Source organism: Glycine max, chromosome 7 (genome assembly GCF_000004515.6).
Source record: "Glycine max cultivar Williams 82 chromosome 7, Glycine_max_v4.0, whole genome shotgun sequence".
Taxonomy (NCBI): Eukaryota; Viridiplantae; Streptophyta; class Magnoliopsida; order Fabales; family Fabaceae; genus Glycine; species Glycine max.
The window spans coordinates 26,959,486-26,977,857 of record NC_038243.2 but is presented as its reverse complement, the minus strand read 5'-3'; the positions used below and the strand labels follow the sequence as shown (position 1 = coordinate 26,977,857).

Genomic DNA, 18,372 nt, shown 5'->3' with positions numbered 1-18,372 from the left:
AATCATAATACTTTCAACATCGGTTAAAAACCGATGTAGAAAGTCATAAATAACCGATATAGAAAACATATTTTCTAATAATGTATGTCTCTTTTTAAGTGTTAAATATGTTAATGGGTGTTGATTAAACATTTTTTCTTTTGTGAATAAAAAGGGAGGTCCAATAATTTTGTGAAGAAGCCAACCGGATGCAAATTCAGAGGCTAAACAGAGGTAAACACTCAATGACTTATTGTCTAATTCCTTTATTCTTGCAACTGGGTACAACAATTTGATAAATAAGTTTTCAAAATTAAAAGAGTTGGAGATTTTAAAGAATGGATAAAAAAAATACCCATTCAAGTGAATAAGAAGTTAAAAGCTAAGAGACATGCAAAAAGAGTTGTTTAACGTAAAACCTCCTGATGAAGTTATAAAATATCAACAAGAAGTGGTTACTTCAGAGAAAAACCTGACCAAATTTTTTAGTGAAACAAAAAACCATGATAGGCTCTTGAGATTCAAGAGGAATTCCAATGACAAATCTGTGTAATGTGTTACACTAGACTTTACCTTACATTTTGTTATTTTTTATTACATAAATACGAGTAAATTATTTGTGTTTGATAAAAACATTTGTAATATGGAATTAATTAAAAGCATCAAAAGAGATAAAAATAATTTTCGTAATATGTCATTGCAAAGAAAAATAATTCTATATGAATAATTATGATTTTTAAACTAATTATTTTAGTAATACGTCATTGCAAAGTAAACTAAATACGTAAACATTTTATATAAATAATCATGATTTTTAAAGTAATTATTTTTAATAAAAATAAAATTAAATTAGGATATATTTTAATTTTTTTATCAACTCTAAATATAAATAAAATAATTAATTTAAAATAATGACGACTAAAATAATTAATTATTTTAAAATTTAAAATATTAATAAAATGCTAATGTTTTTTCTAAAAATAAAAATAAAAATTTTAAAAACATAAATGATTAAAATAAAATTTTTAAAACTTAGGAAACATAAAAATATCAAAATCAATTTTTTAGAATTTAACGTACTAAAATAAAAAACTAAAACAAAATACACGAAAAATTACGTTTAACAGTTATAATATCAATGTGCAGTTGACTTTTGCTAATTAAAGTTCATACGTGCATAGGCATAGCAAACCCATCACGAACAAATACTATTTGAAGAAAATTTACCAAATAACTTTAAAACATTAGAGTTTATGAGCACGCGTCAAATTAACCCAATAAACTGAATTCCGTCCAATTATATATTAAGTTGGAGGATAGAATTGGCTTGTCTTGATTTAATTAAGTTGACAATTATATTGGACCTAATTAAACTCTCGACCTAACTATTTTTTTTTCACTTTTTGTTTCTTATTTTTTGAATTTTATTTTGATTGTATAATACTATTTTTTAAATTCTTAAAAATACATGTATGTAATTTGAAAAAATATTTTATATTTTTATATTTTAAAAAATAAAGATGTACAACCCAACATCCCAAAATCAACCCAACCTTAATTTCATCAGCTTGGATCAAATAGTTTTTATCTTGAGAAAAAATTGACTTGAGTAAAAGCTTTCAATATCGATAATGTTATAATTGAAGAGTTAGGTAGGTCTCGTAAGGAATGTGTGTGATTATATTGTGAAAACTAAGTGGCTTACAGTTTCTCTGCGAACACAATCACTCCACAAAATGATGGCAATGGGCTTGCAGGTCTTGCTATGTCTTCAACTTCTTATTATATTGTTGAATCGTGCTAGGGCTAAAACTTCACCCCAGAGAAATGCATATGTTTTATTGAAATATGTGTTTGATCTTGGGATTTGAAATTAGTAGGTTTGTGAAATATGAAGATAGTTTCAGATATCTTATTGGACTATACTATGCTTAGGAAATTTTATTTCAGTATGTTTGTTACATGTGTTTTCAATTGAGTGGTTATTGTGTATATAAAGTTTATGGTCATCCAAGTATTTTTAAAGAATTGTATGATCCTAGCAGACATAGTATTGGACATGTGTCACTACAATGACATTATATAGACTGCAAATAATGTTTTGTGCACATATTGTCTTTCAATATTACATGTCTTTGTTTTGTTGTTTTTTGTTTCATATGTTATTTGGGCATAATGTTTTATTGAGGGGATGCTTTGGTTAATAGTTTGTTAATTTTAATTTGGTAGTCATTTAGTATATTTAGTTAGGATCAGATGCATTCAAAAGATCACTGTCAAAATTAATGAAACATTTGAATTTCTAAGACGTTTGTCAGATAAGAAACGTCTTAAAATATATACATTCTAAGACGGTTTTTTCTAAGAATCGTCTTAGAATATATAATCGTCTTAGAATGTATGTCTTCTAAGATTATTCCTAGGAAAGAACCGTCTTAAAAATGTTAACTTTTTTATGACGGTTTTTGTGACAATTGTTGTGAAAGGTCTTGATTTTCAGCGACGTTGGATATAAAGACGATTTTTAACTGTTGTTGAAGACCTTTAATAACCATCGTTATATGCCTTTTTTGTAGTATTGTGTTTTTTTAGAATTTTCTTTGATGAAACAATTGTAATTTTCAAAAAGTAAGTATAATATATTTTAAAATATAAAAATTACTTAGGTTATATATATATATATATATATATATATATATATATATATATATATATATATATATATATATATATATATATATATATTATAGTACTAAAAAAACATAGCAATTGTACGTGAGATTTTCGTTGGTATTTGGTAATGTTCATCTAGAAGTAATATAATAATAAGCTACCAAAATGCTCTATAAAAGTTATACAATAGACCTTTTTTTCTTAAGCTCATTTGTTTTTTCATTTTTCTTCATTATAAATAATCTTTTTATTTTTTACGGATTTTGTTATAATGTTTGGCCTGACATATCTTCTTAAAAGGAGAAGAAAAGCTCAGACCATTTAGGTCAAATACTACCTTAATATCTTGTTGCATCAAGTGGCATCGGAATAATTAAGAAGGGGGAGTTGAATTAATTATGAACGTGTCTTGACTAATTAAAAATTTATCCTTCTTAATATTATTAGATTCAATGAGGCTTTACTACTAAGTTATGAGAAAGTAAAGAACAGAAACAATAACTTAGACAAAAGTAAAGCGAAAATAAAAAAGTGTCCAACGGAAAGATAAAGAGTGTAGGGAATAAGAAGACAAACACAAGATTTATACTGGTTTGGCAACAACCTGTGCCTACATCCAGTCCCCAAGCAACCACCGGTTCTTAAGATTTCCAATAACCTTATAAAATCCTTTACAAGCAAAGATCCACAAGGGATGTACCATCCCTTGTTCTCTTTGAACAACCAAGTGGATGTATGCTCCACTTGAACTGATCCACAAGAGATGTACCCTCTCTTGTTCTCAGTATTACAACCCAAGTAGAAGTACACTCTACTTGTACCACAAAGGATGTACCCTCCAATGTGTTAAAACAAAAAATTCTTAGGCGGTTAGTCCCTTGAATCTTTGTAAGGGGAAACAAAAGATATCTCAGGCAGTTAGTCCTTTGAAATCTTTTGTTTAAAGGAAAGAGGAAGAATCAAAAGAATTCTCAGGCGGTTAGTCCTTTGAATCTTTTGGCAAGAGGGCGAAGGAAGAAAAGATAACACACTTTTATTTTCTACAGAATTTCCACTTGCAGAAAAACAAAGTTTTGAAGACAAAGTTTAGAAAGCTTTTTGGCAAAGAAAAAACAATGGGCAATGGTTAGAGAAAGATTGTGAAAAAGGAATGTTTGGAAGAATATCATATATGTGTTTTGGATGATTGTAAAATGCGTGTCAAGGTCTTGCTTTTATAGACTTTTCATATCTGGTAAAAAAAAATCATTGGAAGAGTTATGACTTTTGAGAAAATCATGTTAAGAGTTATAACTCTTAACTTTTTCTTTAAAACTATTCACTGGTAATAGATTACCACAATGGTGTAATCAATTACACAATGTATTTTATGAAAAGTTGTGACTCTTCACAATTGGATTTGAATTCCAACATTCAGATTCACTTGTAATCGATTACTAATATAGTGTACTCAATTACACTATTTGAAAATCATTTTGGAACGTTACAAATCATTTGAACATTGTGAAAACCAATCTGGTCATTGGTAATCGATTACTGCCAGCTGGTAATCGATTACCAAAGAGTAATCACTCTGCTAACTTAGAAAATTTGAGAAAATTCTTTTGTAAAACAAAACTGTGCTATTTGGTTTTTGAAAAAAATCTTTTAATACTTATCCTATATGAAGTCTTGACTTGTTGCTTCTTGATTTCTTCTCTTGAATTTTGAATATTGAATTGGATTCTTGATGCTTGATCTTGAAGTCTTGAATCAATCTTGAATCAATCACTTGGGCTTTTGACATCATCAAAATTGTTTGGTTCATCATCATGAAGCTTGCTTCTACAAATATCTATAATTTTTATTTTTTATATTAATTATTGCAAATATGTAATTAAAAAAACAACACAATAATTATATACCAGATGTGCTGCCACGCAATTGCAGGTTGATGAACACAATAATTGTTTAGCATTTCAGTTTAGACTTTAGATCAGAGTGTTGGTATGATGCTTATGATGTAAATGGATTAGGTATCCCCTGTCCCTATTTAATATATATTTCTTTTAGTTGAAAAAAACAAAATTCTCCATTCTCACTATTTTACTTTTTTTAAAATCTTTTTTTACAGTTATTTCTTTTATTTTGGTTGAGAAAAAAAATAATTCTCGATCCATTCTATTTCTTTTAATCTTTTCTTTTTTTTGGTACAATATATTATTTATTTTGGTGTAATGATATATTTGGTTCATTAAAAATTATGTTATTCTACATGACAAATATTTTGGTTCCACTTTTGATAAACACATTAAATTTGATATAAATTATATTAAAATTATACTTTAATAAATTTTATATTATTTTACTTCTACATATTATTCATCCAACATATGGTGTACATGATAAAAAAAAAAAAAGTAATGTCTTGTGTCTTTTTCATGTCTTTTTCAGGTGTTCGTTCTTCTTCTTGTCCTGTATTCATATCTTGATGTGTATCCAACACAATCTGAAGGTTAAAAATAAGTTACTAATTAAAATCATTAAATTACAAAAATAAAAATAATTTCTTTTAATAAAAATAAGAGCGATAAATCTCAATTCTTAAAATTAAATTAGAAGATTAAATATAAGATACCTACTTAAAAATTCACTCACATGATTATTATGGCAATGAACCACCTCCATGAATGTTAACCGCTGTCTCAGGTTCGGAGCCATTGATGGATACTGCTCCCAAATTAGTGTCTGTGTCATTACCGGCAACATTAATAGTAACTTCGATAGAAGCTTCATCAGGTACATCAGTGTCAGGATCAACATCAACGTTAATAGTAACTTCGACAGGAGCTTCATCAGGTACATCAGTGTCAGGGTCAGCATCAGTGTCAGAGTCAGCATCAACGTTAATAGTAACTTCGACAGGAGCTTCATCAGGTACCTCAGTGTCAGGCTCAACGTTAACAGTAATTGTGACATCAGCTTCAACACCAGCTTCATTAGATGTGCCATTGTCATTGTCGACGTTGACCTCAACACTAACGACAGCTTCTTGAGACGTGTCTGTGTCATCACCAAGTTCAACAACCACGACCCCATTGTCATTGCTAGTGCCAACACCAGCGTTAAGATTTACTTGTGCAGTGGACAAGTGGACATGCAGGATGAAAAGCAAAACGAAAATGAGAAATGAAAACTTTTTCAAGTAAGTCATTGACATTGTAAAGAAGATTATGTTTTCTTCTTGATCTGGTTGTGAAGTACTGGGGTGTTCTGATTAGCCATATTTATAGGTTAATTTTACATGTTACTAATCAATGCAGTACACTTGCACCACTTACGTACCGTGCATGCAATTGAATCAAATTAATGGCAGTTAAAGAGAAATCAAAATGCTGAAACACTAGCCGTAGGTAGTAGCCAAAGAAAATATATATAATTCCAACGATCCAATTGGAGAACACAGCTAGCTTCAGATTGAATTGGTAGCATTTCTCTTAACTATTGAAATTGCTAATTGGAGAAGCATAACCAGGATGATCGATCGGTAATCGTGAATGGTCCAGGTTTTAGGTGGGCGTGTCTAGAAGATTAATGGTTATCCTATGAGGATGTGGCTGTAAACAAATTAAAGAGAAATGAAAAAAAATAAAATAAAGGACAGAAAAAAAATGATTATACGAAAAAATGAAGAGAGAGACATGATAAAAAAAGAAAAGAAACAAATTTAGAAATTAATGAGGTGAAAGAGGCACTAAATCTGTAAATTTTATAATTATAACTCATTCTTCTTATTAGTTACACAACTATTCACCAAAGTTTATAAACAGTTACTTTGATATTTTATTTTAATATATAAAAATATAAATTAATTTAATCTATCTTTTAACATGTATAGTTAATCTCAAATAAAATTCAATTAAATAACCTTAATTTTAAAATTTATAATTATTTTTTAAAAAAACTTTTAAAAGTACTATTAGTAAAATAAAAATTTCTTTTTATTTGTATTCTTGCAATATCTTCACTTTTAAAACTTAATCAAGATCTGCAATATATATTATAATACTCACTAAAACTTAATTAAAATATTTTCAATATTAATACAATATTTTGTAAATTCATTAGACATTGCAACCAAACCGTAGTTGTGGGTACTGTCCCACACCTGCCCCAACTTTGTGAATAATCCCAAATTTGATAGGGCACAGGTACGAGTATGTACCTACCTGTTTCATATTTGTACCCATCATCGTACCCGAGACACATAATTACTAAATTACTCCTATTTTTTTGTTATGCATGTATATTGCTTCATTACTTTTATTAGATTTTTCTATTTACTATTTTTTGTTTATTCTTTTTATTATTTTGAAGGCAGGAACTAAAACCCTAAAGACAAACTCAAGTTATAAGAGATTATGCTCTCTCTCTCTCTCTTAAGTCTTAGGATAGGTTTTTGTTGAAGGGGATATGATTTTATTAGGAAAATTTTTACTATGATAGGATTTTATATTTGGTTATGTGACAACTTTGTTGTCTAGCTTGTCTCCTTGAATAAATAATATATTTCTCTTTTGTTGGCAACCAAATTTAAAAATTCGGTAACTTAGCATTACACTTTAAAGGTAAAGGGCAATCTTGATAAATGATTGGTTGCCGATAACATACAGAATGATGATTGAGATAAAGTATTGAGCCGCAGACTTGTTAAAGCTTAATTGAAGAATTCCGTTAGTTGCTGACTCGTGAAAAGATAAGGATTGAGGGGTCAAAATTGAGTGGAGTGGTTAGAATCTAAGATCCCTAAACTTAAGTAGCAAGGCTTAGTAGTGGGGGAAATCATTTACAGTGGTGAATCTTGATTTATATATGTGGATCAGCTTACTCATCTATAAATATTCAAATTGTAACAACTTAAAGGACCTTCAACTCAAATTCAAATCAACTTATCTTATTTCCAATCATTATCTTTTTGCAATTTACTAGCTTTAATTTCTATTATTTCCAACTTTTCAAATTCCCTTTACTGTTTTCAAGTTAGTTTATGCTTGAGACTTAAGAAGTGCTCTATGGTGTAACATGGGCTCTATGGTTAGGAAGCAAATTTCCTTTTCTAACGTCAATCACTTGAACATTTTTTTGGAATCCTTTTAATGTGCAGGTTAACTTAGCAAGAAGACTGCCTAAAATCACCCTAAAATACAAGGGCTGAAAAATCCTATACTTCTAGGGTACCCTACCTACATTATGGAGCCCTAAATACAAGGACCAAATATAATGACATCCTAGTCTAATATGTACAAAGATAATTGGACCCAACCTTAGCTCATGGGCTAAGAAATTTACCTTGAGGTTCATGAGAATCCTAAGGCCTTCTTCAGCAGTTCTAACCCAATCCTGTTGGAGCCTCTTGCTCATGGCTCTAGTGACTGGTCCCTTCCTAGGGAGGATTGCATCATTCCCTTCCCCTTGAAGAGGATTTGACCTCAAATCTGTTAGTTCCTCCTCCTCAATATCAGCTCCACCTGCAAAAGGAATTAAATAAGAAATGTTAAAAGTGGTGTTGATTCCATACTCATCTGGGAGGTCCAACCTATAGGCATTTTTATTGACCCTCTCCAAAACCTGAAAAGGTCCATCCCCTCTAGGGCTAAGCTTGGATTTCCTTTTAGTAGGGAATCTATCCTTCCTAAGATGGAGCCAAACCCAGTCACCCTCATTAAGAACTAGCTATTTTCTTCCTCTATTGCCTTTAGTTGAATACACCTTTGTTTTAGGTTCTCTATTTGGTTCTTAACCCTCTCATGTAACTTCTTTACAAATTCTGACCTAGATTCCCCTTCTTTATGTATAAAAGAAGTGTCCAATGGGAGGGGAATGAGTTCTAACGGAGTTAGGGGATTGAACCCATAGACAACCTCAAAAGGGGAGGGCTTGCCTATTCTATGAACCCCCCTGCTGTAGGCAAATTGTACATGAGGAAGATACTCATCCCAAGACTTATGGTTGCCTTTCAGAAGAGCCCTTAAAAGGATGGATAAAGACCTATACCTTTGTAGATTTGAGAGCGTCAAGGATGGATTGCTTGTCATCCACAAACTGATGGGCAAACAAAGGTACAAAGGTAGTGAATAGGTCTTTATCCATCCTTTTAAGGGCTCTTCTGAAAGGCAACCATAAGTCTTGGGATGAGTATCTTCCTCATGTACAATTTGCCTACAGTAGGGGGGTTCATAGAGCCTCCAAGCAATCCCCTTTTGAGGTTGTCTATGGGTTCAATCCCCTAACACCGTTAGATACTTGGGCGTCAACTTCCTAGATTTGAGAGCTCTTCCGACTCCGGTTACAGGAGAAACCTTTAAAAACACATGTTCTCCTTCCTAAAAATCTAATGGCTTCCTCCTTCTATCATAATAGCTCTTCTGCCTATCCTGAGATGCTTTTATCTTCTCTAGAATCAATTTCACTTGTTCGGTGATCTGTTGTAGCATTTCAGGTCCAAGAAGTACTGCTTCTCCATCATCATACCAACAAATAGGAGTTTTGCACTTTCGTCCATATAGAGCTTCAAAAGGAGCCATACCTATACTGGCTTGGTAGCTATTGTTGTAAGTAAATTCAATCAATGGCAAACAATCCATCCAGCTACCTTGTTGCTCTATAATACATGCCCGAAGTAGATCTTCTAGTGTCTGAATGGTTCGTTCAGTTTGACCATCTGTTTGAGGATGATAAGCTGAACTAAGCTTCAGCTTTCTCCCCAAGGCTTCATGTAGACTTGTCCAAAATCGCGAAGTAAACCTCGGATCCCTGTCGGATACAATACTGGAAGGAATTCCATGCAACCTTACTACTTCTTTAATATACAACTCCACTAGCTTCTCCATCCTATACTTCATATTCACTGGAATAAAATGAGCAGATTTGGTAAGTCGATCTACTATGACCCACACAACATCATGTCCACGACTAGTCTTAGGTAAACTAGATACAAAATCCATGGATATGCTCTCCCATTTCCATTCCGGAATTTCCAAGGGCTTCAATTCTCCTGATGGTTGCTGATGCTCCGCCTTAGCCTTTTGACATGTCAAACACCTTGCTACATATTCAGCTACATCTTTCTTCATGCCATGCCACCAAAAACTTCTCTTCAAATCTTGGTACATCTTAGTCATTCCTGGATGGAAACTAAGATGACTTTTATGCGCTTCTTCCAAGATCTTAACTCTCAAATCATCTAAAGATGGCACACATATCCTCCCCTTGAATCTAATTAACCCGGTTGTGTCCTTCTCAAACTCTACATCCTTATCCCCCATTACATCTAATACCTTGCCTTGCAAAAACGGGTCATCCTCTTGAGCCTCGCGTATGTGATCTACGAATTCATTGGTGATCTGCAATGCTCCCACAAATAAGCTCTTGGGTCGCATCTCGATTGCTAGATTTAGATCTCGGAACTCCTCTATAAATCTCTGCTCCAAACTCATCATAGTCACAACATGTAAAGACTTTCGGCTTACCGCGTCGGCTACTACATTAGCCTTTCCGGGATGGTAGGAAAGACCAAAATCATAATCCTTGAGGAACTCCATCCATCTTCGTTGCCTCATATTGAGTTCCTTCTGATCAAACAAGTATTTGAGACTCTTGTGATCACTGAAAACTTCAAAACGAGTACCGTATAAGTAATGCCTCCAAATCTTTAAAGCAAAAACCACTGCTGCTAGTTCCAAGTCATGGGTCGGATAGTTAACTTCATGAGGACGTAATTGACGTGAAGCATAAGCCACTACTCTTCCCTCTTGCATCAACACACACCCCAAACCTTGCCCGCTTGCATCACAATACACTTCAAATGGTCTCTTAGGGTCGGGCAAAATTAACACTGGAGCTGTTGTCAACCGCCTCTTCAACTCTTGGAAACTTTGATCACACTTCTCATTCCAAACAAACTTCTCATTCTTACGAGTCAACTTAGTTAGGGGCAATGCCAATTTAGAAAATCCCTCAATGAATTTTCTATAATAACCAGCCAACCCTAAGAAGCTTCGAACCTCCGTTGGAGTTGTCGGTTGTTGCCACTCCATAACCGACTCCACCTTGTTCGGATCCATTGCAACCCCGTCTTTAGAAATCACGTGTCCCAAGAACTGCACTTTCTCCAACCAAAATTCACATTTCGACAATTTGGCGAACAATTTCCTATCCCTCAGGATACGCAGCACAATCCTCAAGTGCTTCTAATGCTCCTCCTTATTCCTTGAATACACTAGGATATCATCAATGAACACAACCACAAACTGATCCAAGTAATCATGGAATATAGGGTGGATGATAGACGAACAGTTCTAGGCAATCAATTTGTGGGGCTCCAGACTCGATGGTGGAGGACGCATGAACAGCGCTAGGCAATCAATTCATGGGACTCCGAATAAGATTTGAGGGTGGAGGATAGACGAACAGCGCTAGGCAATCAATTTGTAGGGCTCCAGACTCGATGGTGGAGGACGCATGAACAGCGCTAGGCAATCAATTTGTGGGCTCCAGACTCGATGGTGGAGGATGCATGAATGATAATCAATTCATGGGGCTCCAGATAAGATTTGAGGTGGTGGATAGACGAATAGCGCTAGGCAATCAATTCGTGGGGCTTTAGACTCGATGGTGGAGGATGCATGAACAGCGTTAGGCAATCAATTCGTAGGGATCAAGACTCGATGGTGGAGGACGCATGAACAATGCTAGGCAATCAATTCATGGGACTCTGAATAAGATTTGTAGGTGGAGGATAGACAAACAACGTTAGGCAATCAATTCATAGGGCTCCACACTTGATGGTGGAGGATGCATCAATGACAATCAATTCATGGGGCTCTGGATGAGATTTGAGGGTGGAGGATAGACGAACAACGCTAGGCAATCAATTTGTGGGGCTCCAGACTCGATGGTGGAGGACGCATGAACAACGCTAGGCAATCAATTCATGGGACTCCGAATAAGATTTAAGGCTGGGGGATAGACGAACAGCGCTAGGTAATTAATTCGTAGGGCTCCAGAGTCGGTGGTGGAGGATGCATGAACAGCGCTAGGTAATCAATTCATAGGGCTCCAGTCTCGATGGTGAAGGACGCTTGAACAGCGCTAGGCAAGCAATTCATGGGACTCCGAATAAGATTTGAGGGTGGAGGATAGACGAACAGTGCTAGGCAATCAATTCGTGGGGCTCCAGACTCGATGGTGGAGGATGCATGAACAACGCAAGGAAATCAATTCATGGGACTCCAAATAAGATTTGAGGGTGGAGTATAGACGAACAGCGCTAGGCAATCAATTCTTGGAAGACGCATGAACATCACTAGGTGTCGCAACCTACCCTTCGGCGGGAGGGCGACGCGAGACTCACGGGATGCGTGTTCCACGAAAGGAATACGCGCGGAGTCGCCACCAACGTTTATTTGAGTAAAACGTCGGAAAAACCGGAAAAGACGCGATCTACGAACTTTTAAGTGAAAGGTTCGAGAGTTGTATTTACGCACGGGGAAGGTATTAGCACCCCACACGTCCGTCCCAAGGGACGGCAACCTTTAATCGAATGTGCAAACATGACTTTGATTTTTACGTTCCCTTTTATGTCCTTATATCCTTTATACCCTTTTTATATTTTTCCTTTTTTGTGGTCGACAAGGGTGTTTCCCTTTGCTCCTACGTATTCCTCAATTTGCGATGAGGAAATTAGACCTACGTAGTTCTTTCTTATCAAGTGATTCTTTTTACTTAAAAGGTGATCATTTTAAGGCGTTGGACCTTGAAAATGATCCATTTTACTTAGTGAGAAATTGAAATGACAAACTTCAAAAACCTATTTTTGTGGACGAGCTTGATTAGGCGAGTTGATTTTAGCCTTAGTTTCACCTTAGTTATTAGTCAATTCAATTAAGAATGAGAAATCCCAAAGAGAAAATGTCCGATTGATTTTCCGCTTTATTTTACTAAAAGATGTTTTTTTGATTATTATATTATTTTTTATCTCTTTTTTTGATTTTCAACGTGGTTACGGCACGACCGAACGGTCGGAATTTATCTTAACCAAAGTTTACGGATCATACAATTCAAACGTTCGGTGGAAATTTATTTTATTTTTAAGTTAAGCGAGAAATGACTTAAGTAAAATAGCTTAAGCACGTCAACAGGGGGTATAAAAAGTAAATGAAATGAGAATAAAGATACACGAAACACAATGCGGACCACCATGGGTACATAGAATGAATCGAAAAGCTTGGTTCGAGGTACTTACCCGTTGAAGATCGAAGAACGATGAAGAACGAATGAAGAACGTCGAAGAACGGTTGAAACCTTTGCGAAATTCTTCACGGAAAACGTTACGGAAACGTTTTGGAAGCACCTCGGCTTAGATTTTCTTCACGGAAACAATTTTTCCAAGCAAATTTGAAAGAGAGAGAAGTGCCTAAGGGGCTGAACCCTTTTCTTCTTCACTTCCTCCCCTATTTATAGCAAAATAGGGGAGGTGGTTGCCGCCCAGCTCGCCAGGTTGCTTCCTCCAGAAGCAACAACCTTCTGGAGGAATATTCTGGAGGGCCCAAGTGGGCCTGGGTGCTATTTGCACCCCCATTTTTACTAAGTACACCTCCCTCTGCTTTTTTTGGTGATTCTTTTTTCGTAAAGTTACTGAAACTTACGAATTTCGTAACGATACTTGTTTTCTTTCCGTAATGTTACGGAACCTTGCGGATTACATAATCATCCCCTTTTTGACTTACGGAATCTCACTTAATTATGCAACGATGCTTCCATTTGATTTCCGGTGTGTCACGGAAACTTACGGATTGTGCATCAATATTTTTTTTGGTTTTCCGGCATGTCCTGGAATTTCACAAATTGCCTAATGATGGGTGCCAAGCACCTCACAAGGACCAAAGAAAGGTCGCATGTCATCAAGCAAAGGTCCCCGGACGAAATTAGGGTATGACAGTTGCCCCTCTTTACTTGTCTTTTATTGGAGATAAAAGGAAAGTAAAGATAAGACACTAATTTCGTTCCTCTCGATTTGACGAGAGTCGCGGGTGACCATAAAATCTCCACATGCAAATGACTTGTTGTTCCCGGAATTTCACAAATTGCCTAATGATGGGTGCCAAGCACCTCACAAGGACCAAAGAAAGGTCGCATGTCATCAAGCAAAGGTCCCCGGACGAAATTAGGGTATGACACTAATTTTGTTCCTCTCGGTTGACGAGAGTCGCGGGTGACCATAAAATTTCCGCATGTAAATGACTTGTTGTTCCCGGAGGAACAAAAGGTGCAGAAGACTATGTCAGTCTCTGCATGTCATCGGGCCCGCCGTCTCTGGATGACAAAAGGGTGCGGATAACCGTAAGGTATCCCCGCGTGTCATCGGGCCTGCCGCCTCTGGATGACACAAGGGTGCAGAATGACCAAATTTTGTCTCTGCGTGTCATCGGGCCCGCCGCCTCTGGATGACACAAGGGTGCAGAATGACCAAATTTTGTCTCTGCGTGTCATCGGGCCCGCCGCCTCTGGATGACAAAAGGGTGCGGATAACCGTAAGGTATCTCCGCGTGTCATCGGGCCCGCCGCCTCTGGATGACACAAGGGTGCAGAATGACCAAATTTTGTCTCTGCGTGTCATCGGGCCCGCCGCCTCTGGATGACAAAAGGGTGCGGATAACCGTAAGGTATCTCCGCGTGTCATCGGGCCCGCCGCCTCTGGATGACACAAGGGTGCAGAATGACCAAATTTTGTCTCTGCGTGTCATCGGGCCCGCTGCCTCTGGATGACAAAAAGGGTGCGGATAACCGTAAGGTATCTCCGCGTGTCATCGGGCCCGCCGCCTCTGGATGACACAAGGGTGCAGAATGACCAAATTTTGTCTCTGCGTGTCATCGGGCCCGCCGCCTCTGGATGACAAAAAGGGTGCGGATAACCGTAAGGTATCTCCGCGTGTCATCGGGCCCGCCGCCTCTGGATGATAAAAAGGGTGCGGATAACCGTAAGGTATCTCCGCGTGTCATCGGGCCCGCCGCCTCTGGATGACACAAGGGTGCGGATAACCGTAAGGTATCTCCGTGTGTCATCGGGCCCGCCGCCTCTGGATGACACAAGGGTGAAGAATGACCAAATTTTGTCTCTGCGTGTCATCGGGCTCGCCGCCTCTGGATGACAAAAAGGGTGCGGATAACCGTAAGGTATCTCCACGTGTCATCGGGCCCGCCGCCTCTGGATGACACAAGGGTGCATGTCACATGACCTCAGGGTCAGTATGACAAAGATTATGGGGCGGCCGACAAAAGCAAGGCTCTTGCTCCTACGTATCCTCCAATGAGAAACTCAGACCTACGTAGTTCTAGATAACTTGTGCGACTTAAAAAGTCTTGGTGTTTTCTCCACTAAAATGCAAACATGCTTTAGTAAAGAGACAAATATTCCAGCTGATTAGAGCAGCATATGCTTTTTGGAGTGAAAAACAATGCGTCTACCGGGGAAGGAGAGTCTGCTGATGAAACCCCCCCATAACCATAAATGAGACTTTGGATGTTAGCATTTCGTTTCTAAATGACCATTTAGAGGAAACACTGGGTTCGACAAAAATAGAAGAAAATCACTCAAAGTGTATCAATCTCGCACAGGTAAGTGTTTCATCCTAATTCCGGATCATAGATATGTCATGACTTGACTTTGCAAATTATTTCCTATCAAATCAAAAATTACATGCGTGATCATGGATCAATAGGACTTCCCTTGGGAATGGGTTCTTTTGATGGGTTTTTTGGCTTTTGTGTGTTTTTGGCTTTTGATTTTTTTGTTGGCTTTTTTCCTTTTCTGTTTTTGTTTGACGCGAGGCGAACAAGTCATCGACGCACAGGATTTTGATTGGTAATCAAAGGGAGAAGACCACTTTTAGGTCATGGTTTCCTTTTCATTCTTTTGTTCATTTGGTGACAATTCTGTATTGTTCAGATATTGTCTGGTCCAAGGACCTCTCTGCACATTTCTTCTGGTTTCTTTGACCAGGAGCTTTCTTCTTTTTTACTTTCTCCCATTCTTTGGTTGGGAATTTTCTTTCTTTTTTTTTTCTTTCTCCCACTCTTTGATTGGGAATTTCCTTTCCTCTTCTTTTCTTTCTCTTTGATTGGAAATTTCCTTTCCTCTTTTTTTTTTCTTTCTTTGATTGGAAATTTTCCTTCTTTTCTTTTTTGCTTCCGAGGGTAAGGATTGACATTCTCACCCTGGGTCAAGGTTTATGGTGAGTCAGGATTTTGGCTCAAGGTTTGTAGAATGGCTAGACATGATACATGTCAGGGTTTGGTTTGGTTCAAGGATAAAAAGGGATGCCCCACATTATTTCCATGACTCCAATGCAAAAATGATGATTTGGAAATTTTATGCAAAACTGGTCATGCATGCACCTATGCGGACACTCAAGTGTCAAATTTTTATGGTCATGTGATGCTAGGGCTCAGGATTTATTTCCTCTATTTTAAATCAACCCAATGTTTCTAAAATATGTTCTTTTATCAATTTGTGCATTCATTCGAGTCTATTTCGGGCGTCCGGGAAAATCTTCACAGCATTCACCCTTCAGGTGTATACACATTTTTTAAAAAACTAGCTATGATCAGCGAATTTTTTCAAAGAAAAGTTGGAAGTGATCTCTTTCAAAAGCATGTTGGTTTTTTAGCTAGATAACTTTATTTTTTAAAAAACTAGCTATGATCAGCGAATTTTTTCAAAGAAAAGTTGGAAGTGATCTCTTTCAAAAGCATGTTGGTTTTTTAGCTAGATAACTTATTTTTCTTTTTCCTCTCTTTTTTCATTTGTTTTTCATTTGTTCATTTCTTTTTCTCGTTTGTTTTTTTTCCTTTTTTTTTCATGAGGTATTTTGCTACCTAAACATGTGTATATTTTTGTGAGGTATTTTTGCTATATACATGCATATCCAAGGTATCTTTCTACCTAAACATGCATATATATATTTTGTAAGGTATTTTTGCTGTATATATGCATATCCAAGGTATCTTTCTACCTAAACATACATATATATATTTTGTGAAGTGTGTTTTTGTTTACATACATGCATATCTAAGGTATCTTTCTACCTAAACATACATATATATATTTTGTGAGGTAGTTGTTTGCTACCTAAATTACATACATGCATATCTAAGGTATTTTTCACTACCTAAACACGCATACATATATTTTGTGAGGTATGACTACCTTCCGAGCTTGTGCTCGTTTTATTTAAATTCTTAGGATCATGATCAACTAGGTGTGTCCCACTATGACTTGAGAAACAAAGCTGATCAAATAACAAGCAGGGATTTAAAAGGTACTAGGTTGCCTCCTAGTAGCGCTTCTTTAATGTCTTGAGCTGGACGCGTCGCTCCCGGAGAAACGACCATCCCTTGATGGCCTCGAAGCGCTGTTGGTGTACCGCGCTCCTAAAACGGTGACTGTCATACTCCGGAGCGGAACTAGTTCCTTCGGCCGCCTTGTCCTTCCTGGACCTCTTTGAGGCAAGCTTCTTCGGGGCCATTTCCTACGAAGGCAAACATTTGGAAAGTTAGTTTTACCAAGAAATGCTACCCTTAAAACAAAAATGGCATACAACCTCCTCCAATAAATACAAACATCAATGTAAATTTAGAGTAAACTTATGCACATACTTCTTTACGAACGTTCACTTGCACAAGACATTCTTATAACTAAGAAAAAAAATGTACCCATGTACAATCAAGACACATCCATTACCTAGATTATTTATATGTACTTCCAAGGTGTATTTGCTACCTACATCACATGCACTTCCTTGGCTAAATTTACATACATGCATACTCAAAGCATTTGGGGTACCAAAAATTGCACATGTGCACATTCCGGTATTTCTAATATTTATGCATATACAAACTTCATGATGAATCTTGACTATCTACACAATAAGGTGCTACATTTCATGCTCTTTTCAAGTTTTTGCTACCTAAAGCCGCATGCAAATTCAAGTATATTTTCTTTTGCTGACTAAAATTGTATTCAAATTAAAAGGTATATTTTTTTTGTAATGTATTTTCTTTACATAACATGCAACATATTTATATATTTTTTTTGTGAGACATTTTGACTACCAAAAATTACATGTACATACATCCAAGTATTTTGCTACCACACCCAAAGTGTAAATTGCCAAAGGTATTTTGCTACCTATTCTAAACCTACACGTTTATGATGAGCAAAATTCCTAAACATCTAGGCGTAGGGAAATTATTGTAGCGTGGCCCATAGCTGATTGCTGGCCAAAAAGGGTAACTTTACCCAATATGCACCTCCTCTTGTGTTCTTTTTGCATAAAATTTTAGTTCCTAGGCCTAGGATATATGTGGGGCAATTACTCTAGCCTTTTTCGGGAATGAATGCATGTCCCAAAAAATAGAAAATATGTACAAACCAAAATGCCCCATGGGTTGTTTCCTTACAAAAGTCACGCGCTAATGCCATTGAGGCATTTCACCGAACACTTGGTGGGCGCGCGTTTAGGTATCAATAGCAAGAGAACGGGGACAATGTGGCATGTCCCATTGTTTCAAAATGCATTATAGGCCTAGGGCCATCCCATACAAACCCCCAATCCAACCCAATCAAGCAAGAAAACAAACCAAAATTGCCCCACATATTTGAGCACATTCCCACACTTTAGA

The 18,372-nt window shown here is 36.4% G+C and overlaps 1 protein-coding gene across 2 annotated transcripts; it reads right to left on the bottom strand.

Moving 5' to 3' along the window:
• Positions 1–4,963: 4,963 nt before the first annotated feature.
• On the bottom strand, positions 4,964–5,882 carry LOC100812054 (serine-aspartate repeat-containing protein I). Of its 2 annotated transcripts, none has more exons than XM_003529164.5 (2): positions 5,290–5,882; positions 4,964–5,140 (listed from the first exon to the last, which is right to left on the bottom strand). In XM_003529164.5, exon 1 carries the CDS (start codon positions 5,849–5,851, stop codon positions 5,297–5,299), a length of 555 nt encoding a protein of 184 aa, XP_003529212.1. In that variant the 5' UTR covers positions 5,852–5,882; the 3' UTR covers positions 4,964–5,140; positions 5,290–5,296. The 2 variants fall into 2 exon arrangements, with proteins under 2 accessions (XP_003529212.1, XP_006583709.1); XM_006583646.3 differs by having other exon boundaries at positions 5,274–5,881.
• Between the last annotated feature and the right edge of the window lie 12,490 nt (positions 5,883–18,372).

Coding starts and splice junctions, on each gene's coding strand:
- LOC100812054 (XM_003529164.5), bottom strand. CDS start 5,851: ATGTCAATGACTTACTTGAAAAAGTTTTCATTTCTCATTTTCGTTTTG.